Source organism: Trichomonas vaginalis, chromosome III (genome assembly GCF_026262505.1).
Source record: "Trichomonas vaginalis G3 chromosome III, whole genome shotgun sequence".
Taxonomy (NCBI): domain Eukaryota; phylum Parabasalia; order Trichomonadida; family Trichomonadidae; genus Trichomonas; species Trichomonas vaginalis.
The window spans coordinates 16,945,751-16,958,509 of record NC_067205.1 but is presented as its reverse complement, the minus strand read 5'-3'; the positions used below and the strand labels follow the sequence as shown (position 1 = coordinate 16,958,509).

The following is a 12,759-nucleotide window of genomic DNA, read 5'->3' as shown; positions in this document are numbered from 1 at the left end:
AGCAAAACCCTTCTTCCACGGGAACAAAGAAATAAAGAAGAAATAAAGTAAATTTTTTATTTATTCCCGTGGAAGATAGAGCACTTTTATGACACTTTTTATTCACGACAAACAAGACAAATAAAGAAAATAAGAAAATACGGCGCTGTCGCGGTTCGAACCACAGACCCTGACCCCTCCATAACACCACCTTAGACCACTGTGCTACGTAGCCTGTCGACATAAGATTTTATAAATTGCATATTTGACGTAAATTTATTTCCATCTGGCTTCCCACTGCATAAGATATTCATACGTGTTTGTAAGACATTCATTAAACTTCTTTTCTATTGCATCTAATCTTGCGTTATTTTTTTCAATAACTTGTCTGTATTCTTCATCATCTCCAGCAGTGTTTGGGTCTTCACGTTTAAAATATTCATTGTTAACCAATTTTTTATCTACAAATTTTATTAGTGTTTGATTCACTTCGTTATGATAACGGTCATATTCTTTCAATACGTAAGTGAAGACAAAATGCGTCGTACCTTCAATCTTAAAGCTTAAAGAACTTTCAACACAGTTTTGAGGGTCTGTCAGTGCGTCAATGAGATAGTATTCGAAGTCAGTCAATAATCTTTTTAAAGTCATTTCATACAGGATAAAATTTAATGTTGTGAAGAAATAGTGTTTATCTCAAAAAAATAAAGTTAGTTTTTATTTTATTTATTTTTTTATCCTGTATGTAAGAACAGTAATGTCAACATTAGAGAACACAACAACTGCTATCGTTCATGAAGCCATAAATGAAGAATACGAATACATACAGTATAACAAACAATTGAGACTCATTCGTTCAGTCAAAGATGATATGTATCAAATGCAAAGTATAATGAACGCTCTTCGTTCTACAAAGCAAGCATATCATTGGTTTGAAAACCAACAGGCAAAAGAACTTTTAGAAGAATTTCCTCATATGATTGCTTCCCTCGGAAAACCGAGGAAGAGATTCCGTACGAAAATCGCAAAATTTGGCACCTGGTTTGAAAGGTTATTATGTTCATAGACTTTTAGTAAATGCTGTAGCAATGTGGGCTTCACCTCGTTATGCTTGTTATATTTTCATGATGTTAGATGAACTATATAAAGCAGAACGTGGAGAGATGGAAAAGAAACTTCAAGCAAAAGATGAAGTCATTGAATCCAAAGACAAAAGCATACAGAAAAGAATACCACGTTCAGTACCAAAAGGAAAGGAAAAGAGTTATAAGTATATGATATATACTGAAGAGTTGGAGAAGAAGAAGATAGAGATATGGTTATGTTGCATTTAGTCAGAAGAAACAACAAGAGCTTTTATGACTTAGCTAAAATATATAAATCTGACAGAAACTGGTTCTATCGTGAAAACTTACCGATTTCAATGACACCGAATGAGCAAATAAAAGAAATTGTCAAAAATACTCTTCCTCAAACACACTATGACATCAAAGGTTGCACAATACTTACATTCAAAGAAGACTTACATTACTGAAGGAAAAAATAACAGAATATTTCGATAACTTCAAAGAGGAAGAATGAAGTCACGACAACATTAACGAAGAAGTCACGACAACATTAACGAAGAGAGAATGAGGTGAAAAAACAGGTGATATCTCACCTCTTCACCAAAAATATATTTTTGGTTAAATAGCTTCAGGGTCAATTTCTTCAACCATTTCACTTCCTTCGTCAATGTCAATTGAAGCTTCTTCAACCTTTGGTAAGAATTTCTGTATAACATCTTTGTTCGTTATTGTCTTCAGAGATGAAGGATAATATTTCACAGATGTTTCACCCTTCTTATATTCTTTCTGTTCGGAAAGATTCATAGCAATACTGAAGAAGTCAATGTTGGAGTTCTTTATGACAGTATAGTGTGTATCTTTGACATTCACGAAGAAACCCTTTTGTTTCAAAACTACTGCTAACTCTTGTGAAGTATAACGTTTGCGGTCAATGACGATAGCTAATGGTCTGACATACTGACCAAACTTAGATTCTTTCACAAACTTCTTGTTAAAGATAACATTAACGTTTGAAGCATTATTGAACTCATTCTTGATGGCAGTAGCGAGAGCATTGTATGAAAAGAACTTGCAATCTTGCATGTGTTTCATTAAAATAAAAATATTAAATTATTTTGAAAAATAACTTAAAAAAAATCTAATCTAATTTTTTCAAAAATATTTTTTTATTTCCTACTAAAGATGTATCGGAAGTTGTCTAAGTTAGAACACTCGGAAAAAAACAACTTCTTACAGAAGCTAATATAGATGTTGCAAAGCATTACGCAACAAACAAAAAAGCACTCGCTGACTTCATTAAAGACTATAATGGTGCAATAAGTTATGATAGAATTCATGAGTTCATAAAGCCGCAACGCGGCGAGGACGAAGTCCATGCAAGAGCATTTCCTTTAAATGACATTGCTATTGACTTATATCATAGACGTTCAGTACCTCATGAAGTAAGAAGAGAGATGTTTGACATAACAAATGCAAACGTTGGTGAAACACGAAAGAGAGATGACACACTGAAACAACAGAGAAGAGAGATGTTTAAAAGTGCTATAGAACAAGTTCGCAAAGCTAACGATGTCATTCGTTCCATTGACGACAAACCAAAAGAAGGTGAGAGATGGTTAAAGAAAGATGAAGAGAATAGGAAGAGAAATGTGAAGTCAGGCAATAGACTCATTGACTTTAACATCGAAGCTTTAGATGAACCAAACAGAGACTACTTACACAAACATTTCGGTAAGGTTTTCATGAGACTCTTAGAGAAAATTAAAATAAACTCGCAACAGAGATGGATGGTATGTTATAAACTTGGTGGAAAGTATGAATGTTCTACGTTAAACCTCAATAATATTGGAACATTACTACATCAGCTCTTGAAGGAGAACTTTATATCAGAGATAGAAGCAAATGCGCAGGTATTGTTGAAATGCACTATGACTTCTTCTTGACAAACATAAAGAATCTTACCGAAATAAAGATGTATGATTTAACAGAATATGAAGGCTTAACGATGTCAGATGTAAAGAAAGGCAAACCAAAAAAGAGACCATATAGAGATGAAAGCACACTGACAAATGACCAGAAAGCCATTTTGGAAGCTCTTAAGCAAACAGGAAACCCAGCACTTATAGAAAGCTTTTGGAAAGATAATGGTGAAAAGAAGTTTTATAAGAAGAGAAGCGGTCAGTTCTGGAAGTATCTTTGCATATTACCTATAAATCTTGAACGCTACCAAATCTTCAATGAACTGAACAAAAGAACTGCAACACTTATGACAGAGGACAATTGTTTCGTTTATGCTTGCATTCAGGCTGGAGTAAATGAAGAAACTATTGACCACATGAGAGAAGTCATTCGTGTTAGAGACTTTCCTCAAAGTAAAGTACAAGAAATTTCCGATTCAACAGGTATAGCATTTAATGTTACCATTGGTTATTTCAATGACTCAAGACATAATGAAATAAAGAGATATATACCAAAAGAATGCGAAACTGTTAGAACTATTGACTTACTTCTTGTTGAAGACCACTACATGCTAAATGAAAGATTACCAATGACAACATACTTCATTCGAAACTATATAGAAATCTTGAAGGAGTGTGGTGGAATGAACATTGAGAAACAGATGAAGATTTATACAAAGAGAGAAGATAAATATGTAGTTCGTTATGATAGAACAACACCGCTATGGGGATGTTATGAAAACATTGTGGGAGTGCAAATATTTCGAACCTATTTCTTATGGAGAACTTTTCACATATACTACTGACTTATATAAACAGAACCTTGCACCATTTAAAGATTTGACATATGCTCCAAAGTATTGTGTACAACTGAAGAAGAAAGCAGAGTCAAAAGAAGTAAATAAAGCTAAATGTAAATTCATTCCTGAGCACGTTTTCTTTGCTGACTTTGAGTGTAGCACAGACGGCTTTCATAAAGCTTTTAACATCTGTTATGACAGTGAAGATGGTTCAGTGAGTGAAAGCATTTGGGGTCAAACTGTGCAACAGAATTTTTGGAAAGACTTCCTGACAAGAGTTTAATATTTTCCACAACCTCAGTTATGACATAAACTTCATCTTAAGACACATGACAGAAGTGAAAGGAACTCCCATCATTAAAGGTTCACGAACAATGCAAATAACTGGTTTATATAAAGGACGGGCAATTATTATAAAAGACTCTTACAGTGTTATAAATAAGAAGCTTAAACTATTTCCTGCTATGTTTAACTTACAAACAGGACCGAAAGAAGTATTTCCATATAACTACTACAGCAGTGTTTTGTTAGCAAATGACAACAGAACTGGTGTCATTTCTGAAGCATGTAAGTTTATCCATGATGCAGATACATTATGAAGAACATAGATTCCATCAAAGGTTGCAGAATAGATGAAAACCACTTCGACTTAGAAAAATATAGCACGTTTTACTGCAAACAAGATGTAAGAATTTTAAGAGAAGGTTTTGTAAAGTTCCGCAATGACTTATTGAAAGAGTTTGATTTAAACGTTTATGACTACGTTAGTATTTGTTCTATTGCTAACAAATTGTTTGAGAACAGAGTATACTTCCCGAATGGAAATCTTTATGACCTCTCAAATAAACCAAGAGAATTTATTTCGAGATGCATTCAAGGTGGAAGATGTATGTTGTCAGATAACATGAAACAAAAGAGCAAAAAGAAACTCATTGCTGACTTCGACACTGTTTCATTATATCCTTCAGCTATAGCAAGACTTTATACTTTAGAAGGATTCCAAAAGTATTGAAGGAAGAAATGTTAAGCACAGAGTATCTCATGAGACATTTATTCGATGATGACCAAAAGGAACCCATTGGTGAAAAGTTTATGTCTGGCTTCTTTGTTCTCATTAAGATAACAGAGATTGGTATACCCAGACACTTTCATTTAATAGTTTGCGACCCTGAACTAAATCCAGAACTTAACGTTCCAAGAAGTTCAAACACTTGCTGTCTCATGTATGTTGACCATATAACATTACAAGACCTCATAAAATATCAATGTGTCAAATGTGAAGTGTTGCAAGGATACTATTACGATGGAAACAGAGATATGAGAATAAGAGATGAAGTAAAGAAGTTGTTTGAGTTAAGGTTAAAGTATAAGAAAGAAGGAAACCCCTTACAAGAAATTATAAAACTCATTCTGAACAGCATTTATGGCAAAACTATTCTATCTCCTATTGAGTCAAAAATAACCATAGTAAATGACAAAGATGCTATAAGATATGCTATAAGAAATTACAACCATATAGTGAAGTTCGAAGGTTTGGATGGTTCAGATAAAACTATTTTCAAGCTAACGAAAAGCATTTGCAGACACTTTAACTTCTGTCCACTTGGTGTTAATATTCTGTCTATGTCAAAACGTATTATGAATGAAGTATTCTGTACTGCTGAAGATATGGGTCTTCAAATCTTTTACCAGGATACCGACAGTATGCACTTATATAATGAAGACATACCAAAGCTTGCAGCAGAGTTTAAGAAGAGATATGGTCGCGAACTTATAGGAAAGAACCTTGGTCAATTTCATAGCGACTTTGCAGAAATAACACCTGGAAAACAAAGTTTAGCTTATAAAAGTATTTTCTGTGGAAAGAAGACCTACATAGACTTACTCACGAATGATTTAAATGAAGTTGCATTTCACTGCAGAATGAAAGGCGTGAAGCAAGATGTTATTGCTTTAACCGCTAATGAAATGTTTCCTGAAGCTATACAATGCTATTACAATGAAGATAAGAACATTCACATACCTGTTGGAACATATGACAAAGACTCTGAGTTCAGTTTAATGAAACTTTACAAAGCACTTTATGATGGTCAAGAGATTGCATTCGACTTATGTAAGTCATGTCAACCTTGCTTTGCTGAAAAGTTCAACTTTTCAATAACGACTAAAACAAGCTTTATTCGTAAGTTGAAGTTCTGAGGTCATGGGCTTCGCCCTTGCCGCTAGCGGCTTATTTTTGTCAGCAATGAGGTCATGAATGAGGTCATGGGCTTCGCCCTTGCCGCTAGCGGCTTATTTTTGTCAGCAATGAGGTCATTCGTGATAAAAATAAAGCTAGCGTAGATTTTACAATACTGCGATGGTAGAGTTTAAGAGTTGTGCTTCAATGTAGAGACAGTCCTTCCCATCTGGAGGCAAGAACACTGGACATTTATGGTCATGAGTGGAGAACATGTCTATCCAAAACTCACGATTGAAGCCAGTTAATTTATAGTATTTAGGGTTAGGAAGTGGTGAAGTTCTTGTATGACCAATGAACTCATTTTCAACGCCTTTGGCTATATTAGAGTAAAGTATTGCTTGCTTTCTATCCCAAATGCCAGGTGTTACAATCTTTGAAAATTCATTTTTCCTCGGAAGCATTGCATCATAATTGAAAACATTCTTAAAATCATCACTTGGTTCGGAGATTTGAAATCTTATACGTAATGGATTTTCTTTCTTTTTAGCGACTTCATTGAATGGTGAGAATACAATGAATTGACAGTCATGTGTTCCATCTTCATTTTCATTAAATTCATAATGAAAGTCTATAAGTTGTGGCTGACTACCTTCTTCCTTCAGTTGTGCAAGAAACTCACGTAAAGGCTGTAAAGTTTGTACTTCAATGTTGAACTTTTTCTCGAACATCTCATTAAATGAAATCATACATTGCAACAATGTTGTATCGTCTTTAAAGTATTTGTATATGTGAATGTTTTGGGCGCTTAAAGACTGTTCGTCATTTTTCTATCTCGACTTGAAGTATAAAGTCAACCTTTCTGAAAGCACGTGTTATATACATAGATGTTATGCCAATGTACTTCTCTTCATTTATGTTCACAATCCAGTCTGTTGGAAACTTAAACGTTACTCTGTTCCCCTTTATTTTGACGTCAGGGTTTTCACTACTGAACGCAACAGATAAAGGTATTTGTCTATACATTTAGTTTGGATAAAAATAAACCATTTACTCTTTCTTTGCTTCAGCTTCCTTTGCTTTTTGTTCTTCCTTTGCTTTTGCTTCTTCTCTAGCTTTTTTCGCCAGCAAACGTGGGTTCTTCTGTCTTCCAGCAGCTAATGCAGCTAGTTGTTTTTCACTAAGTTTTCTCTTTGGTCTCTCTGGCTTTTGTTCTTGTTTTTGTTCCTTCAGTTCGGATAAAATTTGCTCGCGAATTTCTTTCTTCAATGCTTCAACATCTATGACCCCTTGGGTCTTGTCCATATGACTTGTCTGAGTCATTTGACTGTAGATAAAAAACTAACTTAAAACTTTAACCGCAAATTATATACAAAAGAAAACGAAGCCAAACACAAAATATCAGAATTCCAACACAATTTACTCTCCATTCCGTGGTAACATAAAGTTCGTGTAGTTCTTGACAGACAAACCATTGACAAAAGAAACAGTTTAAGGTATAAGTCGAAAATTATATTAATCGTAGACTTCCTACGCAAGGTAATGGATATACTTATAAAAGCTGCTGGACGGACTCCATAGCCATTTTACCCTCGGACATAAATATAGTCGAAAGTAGTATGGAAAATTGCTGAAACCTATTGTACCGAAGCAAAGCGAGGTGAGTGTTATTTGAAATACTGGTGACATATACATAAACGATGAACCTTATAAAGTAAGATATGGGAGCGTTGAGATGTTATACACAAACTTAAGAGACAACCAACTCAGCCTGCGGTTCCACTTCGGGCGGGAGTATGGAAGATAAAAACATGCCGAAGATAGAAAATCTTCTACTTTTCGTGGTGTAAATCAGAACAAAAATTTAGGTTGGAGGTGAATCTCACCTCTTTTTTCTCTTTTTTCACTCTTTGAATTTTCCGTAATTTTCACAAAAGAAGAAGTTGTTTTATTTTTATTTATTTTTTTATTTTGTATGTAAGAACAGAAATGTCAATCGAAAGCAAAACATTCACGAACAAATCTTAATGGTGAAACATTCACCAAAAGGCACTTATAACGGTATTGAATGCTTACGTAGAGAACAAGGATGGGTTACATAATGCAACAAAGATGGCGAGAGAACAGAGGTTAACTTTACGATTTCTCAATAGTGAATACGGAATTTTTGAGTTTTGGTTCGAAAGAAATAACGGTCGAGCCAAAAGTGGGCTCAACCCTCAAAACAAGCATTTTATGAGCTTACTAAGGGCGTTATGAATGAAATTTCAGGTATTTACACTTACATGCTGGCGCTCGTTCATTTTGTTGCTGAATGGTGCTCTGTAAAGTATGCAGTTTTATGTCAAAGATATTATGGACATCCATAGACAGAAAGTTCATTAGAAGAATTAGATGTAAGAAGACTCGAAGATACAGTGAGAATGGCTAAAACCTTTGTTCGGAAGAAGAAGTTGGAAAAATGTGTGAAAAACATGAGGAACATGAACGTGAGATATATTATGGTTATAGAGATTTCTCCATACGAACTAGACACAATGGAACAAGAAGATTTAAAGAGAGAATTTTGAGATTGAACTCGCTAAATAGGCATTTTGAAGTGGAAAAGCAGTTAAAAGTTTGGGGTCGTTTTTGTACAAAAATATTGTGAGTAAATGAACCATTTAATTTTTATTGAATTCAGTAATATATTTGGTGAAAGGGTGAGATGTTCACCGACGTTTTCTCCCTGTTTTTCCCCCAGTTTTCACAAGCGTTTTTTTTTTACATGAATTGTACGATGTATATTTGAAATCACTAAACAATTTCGTAAGCTTCTATTTGCTTCTGTCAGTATGTGCCAAAGTCTTTTAACAATGCCGAAAGTTTCATTATATATTTCTTCGTTGACGAGTCAGATAGAAGGAAATCTCTACTGTTGGATAGTTTTGTACAGAAATGCTAACATGTCCATTTTATTTTCTGCTGGCTTTTCTGCTTCTTCTTTTAGTCTGCATAAGTCGTTTTCGGCATTCTTTCTATATCTCTTTGACGGAGTTTAGTTATTATTTCCTAAAATTGCTGCTTTAAACATTTAGAACATTGCGGATTCATTTTGTGCGTTATATTCTGAAACCTTACCTGCTAAAACAAATACTAAGGCGTCAATGGTTGTTCTTTACTCAAAAAGGTTGTCTTATCTGTTCGTTATATGTTTACCGTCTATCTATCTTTATCTCTTATCTGCCATACACAAATTCAGCAAACTACGAAACAAAGTATCGTAGGTATCTTAAAACTCCCCCGATTTAATTATGTCAGAAACATTCTATATACATGTCGCATCTTTTGTCAAACCTTATGGTTGCAATGAAATCCTAAGTAAACTCATAGTTTACCTTCGAATGAACTTCTTTATTTCTACTGAGTCAGTTGGTTTCACTTCTATTCATCGAAATTCAGGAATAGTTAGTTTTTTGATGGCTGAATGTCAGGTAGTTTTAAGGTAAAGTGGTCAATAATGTCCTGCATTTCAAAAGAATACTGTTCATGTTGTTTATCCTTTCGCACCCTACAGTCTAAATACTTGTTAAAAGTTCTTGCTTATCTTTTCCTGGAATTTTTGTTTACGAAGTGATATGAAGAAGAATGAAGCTTTTCACTCTACTAAATAGATGTTGGATTCAATGACTAACGAGTTTGGGAAGTTGTTTGTGGACAGAGCCCGGCCGTTCGCGGCGTTGAATGTTGTTGTGCCGATTGTTGAAGCTATATGCTTTAACATACAAATAAAAAAATAAATAAAAATAAAACTAACAAGTTATTTTTCTATCTTAAGGAAAATTCATGAAAATTCCAAGACCCTGTTGGGTCTCGCCGCTTAGCGGCTGAAGGTGAGAAAATTAGGTTGAAAAAAGAGGTGACATCTCACCTCCTCGCACCTATAATATATTTTTGGTCATTTACACTCATTTACGAAGAAGTTATCGACGAAGATTATGACAAGCGGTTTGCGAAGAGTTATGACAAAGTACTAGAGGTGGAAAAAAGAGGTGGAAACAGTGTGACATCTCACCTCTTCACCTAAAATTATATTTAGGCCAAAAGCTTCCACGAGGAAAAGATAGATTCCTCATTCGCTAAGGGATTCCAAAAATGAAAAAATCAATTGATTTCGGTGAGAAACAGCAAAAAACTCTCTTCTTCCACGGGAACAAAAAATAAAGAAGAAATAAAGTAATTTTATTTATTCCCGTGGAAGAATAAGCACTTTTGTACACTTTATTATTCACGACCAAACAAGACAAATAAAGAAAATAAGAAAATACGCGCTGTCGCGGTCGAACTGCACAGACCTTGACCCTCCATAATACCACCTTAGACCATGTGCTACGTAGCCCTGCGACATAAGATTTATAAATTGCATATTTGACGTAAATTTATTTCCATCTGGCTTCCCACTGCAATAAGATATTCATACGTGTTTGTAAGACATTCACAAAAAACCTTCTTTTCTATGCATCTAATCTTGCGTTATTTTTCAATAGCTATGTCTGTACATTCTCATCTCTCCAGCAGTGTTTGGTCTTCACGTTTAAAATATATCATTGTTAACCCAATTTTTTATCTACAAATTTTTATTAGTGTTTGATTCACGATTCGTTATGAATAACGGTCATATTCTTTCAATACGTAAGACTGAAGACAAAATGCGTACCTTAAACTTACAAGTTTAAAAGATTGTTCACAAGTTTTGAGGGTCTGTCATGCGTCAATGAGTATGATATTCCGAAGTCAGTCAATAATCTTTTTAAAGTCATTTCTACAGGTAATTAAATGTTGTGAAGAAATAGTGTTTATGCTCAAAAAAATAGTTAGTTTTTTATTTTTATTTTATTTTATCCTGTTGTAAGAAATGTAATCAGAGAACACAACAACAAGTTATAGTCCATGAAAGCCATAAATGAAGAATACAATACATACAGTATACAAACACATGAGCTCGTTCGTTCTGAGTCAAAGACGGACATGTTTACCAAAATCAAAGTATAATAATGCTCTTTCTTTCTACAAAGCAAGCATATCATGGTTTGGAAAACCAACGAGGCCTAAAGAACTTTTAGAAGAATTTCTCTATGTTGGCTTCCTCCGCGAACACGAGGGAAGAGATTCCATTCGAAAATCGTAAAAATTTGCTCCTGTTTTGAAGGTTATATGTTTCTGACTTTTGTAATGTGTAGCAATGTGGCTTCACCCTCGTTATGCTTGTTATATTTCATGATGTTAGATGAACTAATATAAAGCAGAAAACGTGGAGAGATGGAAAAGAAACCTTCAAGCAAAAGATGAAGTCATTGAATCCAAAAGACAAAAGCATACAGAAAAGAATACCAAACGTCAGTACCAAAAGGAAAGGAAAAAGAGTTATAAGTAATATATATAATAACTGAAGAGATTGGAGAATGAAAGAAGCAGAGATATGGTTATGTTGCATTTAGTCAGAGAAGAAAACAAGCAGCTTTTATGACTTAGCTTAAAATATAAAAAATCTGACAGAAACTGGTTCTATCGTTGAAAACTTATCCAGATTTCAATGACCCGATGAGCAAATAAAAGAAATTTGGTCCAAAAATACTCTTCCTCAAACACCACTACTGACATCCAAAGGTTGCACAATACTTACATTCAAAAAGAAGACTTAACCCATTTTTAAAGAAAAAATAAACAGAGTAATTTCGATAACTTCAAAGAGGGAAGAATGAAGTCACGACAACATTAACGAAGAAAGTCACGACAACATTAAGCGAAGAAGAGAAATGAGGTGAAAAAAACAGGGTGATATCTCACCTCTTCAACCAAAAAATATATATTTTTGGTTAAATAGCTCAGCGGTCAAATTGCTTCAACCATTTCAACTTCCTTAAGTCATGGTCAATTGAAAGCTTCTTACAACCTTTGGAAGAATTTCCTGTATAACATCTTTGTTCGTTATGTGTCTTCAGGAGATGAAGGATAATATTTCACAGTGTTTCACCCTTCTTTATATTTCTTTCTGTCGGAAAGATTCATAGCCAATACTGAAGAAGTCAATGTTGGAGTTTCTTTATGACAGTATAGTGTGTAATCCTGTTTTTTTTGACATTCACGAAGAAACCTTTTGTTTCAAAACTACTGCTAACGTCTTGGTGAAGTATAACGTTTGCCGGTCCATGACGATAGCTAATGGTCTGACATACTGACCAAACTTAGATTCTTTCACAACTTCTTTGTAAAAGATAACATTAACGTTTGAAGCAATTATTGAACTCATTCTTGATGGCAGTAGCGAGAGGCTATTGTATGAAAAGAACTTCCAATCCTTGCTGATTGTTTCATTAAAAATAAAAATATTAAATTATTTTGAAAAAGAAAAACCTTAAAAAAAATCTAATCCTAATTTTTTCAAAAAATATTTTTTATTTCCTACTAAAATGATGTATCGGAAGTTGGTCTAAGTTAGAACACTCGCGAAAAAAAACAAACTTTCCTTACAGAAGCTAATATAGATGTTGCAAAGCATTAGCAACAAACAAAAAAAGCACATCGCTGACTTCATTAAAGACTATAATGGCTGCAATAAGTTATGATAGAATTCATGGAGTTCATAAAAGGCCGCAACCGCGGCGGAGGACGAAGTCCATGCAAAGAGCAATTCCTTTAAATGACATTGCTATTGACTTATATCATAGACTGTCAGTACCTCCATGAAGTAAGAAGAGAGATGTTTAGCATAACAAATGCAAAACGTTTGGTGAAAA

The 12,759-nt window shown here is 34.2% G+C and overlaps 4 protein-coding genes and 2 pseudogenes across 6 annotated transcripts, besides 1 other annotated feature; 3 read left to right on the top strand and 3 right to left on the bottom strand.

The window, feature by feature from the left end:
- Positions 1–12,759: part of a mobile genetic element that runs on past both edges of the window.
- On the top strand, positions 737–1,374 carry TVAGG3_0716280 (annotated as a pseudogene). Its single transcript has one exon. A coding segment is annotated over exon 1 (638 nt).
- TVAGG3_0716270 (uncharacterized protein) lies at positions 1,665–2,138 on the bottom strand (the record flags this gene model as incomplete). The annotated part of the gene is made up of 1 exon (XM_051243965.1): positions 1,665–2,138. The coding sequence occupies one exon, from the start codon at positions 2,136–2,138 to the stop codon at positions 1,665–1,667; it is 474 nt and encodes a 157-aa protein (XP_051090552.1).
- On the top strand, positions 4,134–4,816 carry TVAGG3_0716260 (annotated as a pseudogene). The gene has a single exon. A coding segment is annotated over exon 1 (683 nt).
- On the top strand, positions 5,443–6,003 carry TVAGG3_0716250 (organellar and viral DNA polymerase type B; the record flags this gene model as incomplete). The annotated part of the gene is made up of 1 exon (XM_051243964.1): positions 5,443–6,003. The coding sequence occupies one exon, from the start codon at positions 5,443–5,445 to the stop codon at positions 6,001–6,003; it is 561 nt and encodes a 186-aa protein (XP_051090551.1).
- Positions 6,151–6,714, bottom strand: TVAGG3_0716240 (uncharacterized protein; the record flags this gene model as incomplete). Its single annotated transcript, XM_051243963.1, has 1 exon — positions 6,151–6,714. One exon carries the CDS (start codon positions 6,712–6,714, stop codon positions 6,151–6,153), a length of 564 nt encoding a protein of 187 aa, XP_051090550.1.
- Positions 7,034–7,306, bottom strand: TVAGG3_0716230 (uncharacterized protein; the record flags this gene model as incomplete). Its single annotated transcript, XM_051243962.1, has 1 exon — positions 7,034–7,306. The coding sequence occupies one exon, from the start codon at positions 7,304–7,306 to the stop codon at positions 7,034–7,036; it is 273 nt and encodes a 90-aa protein (XP_051090549.1).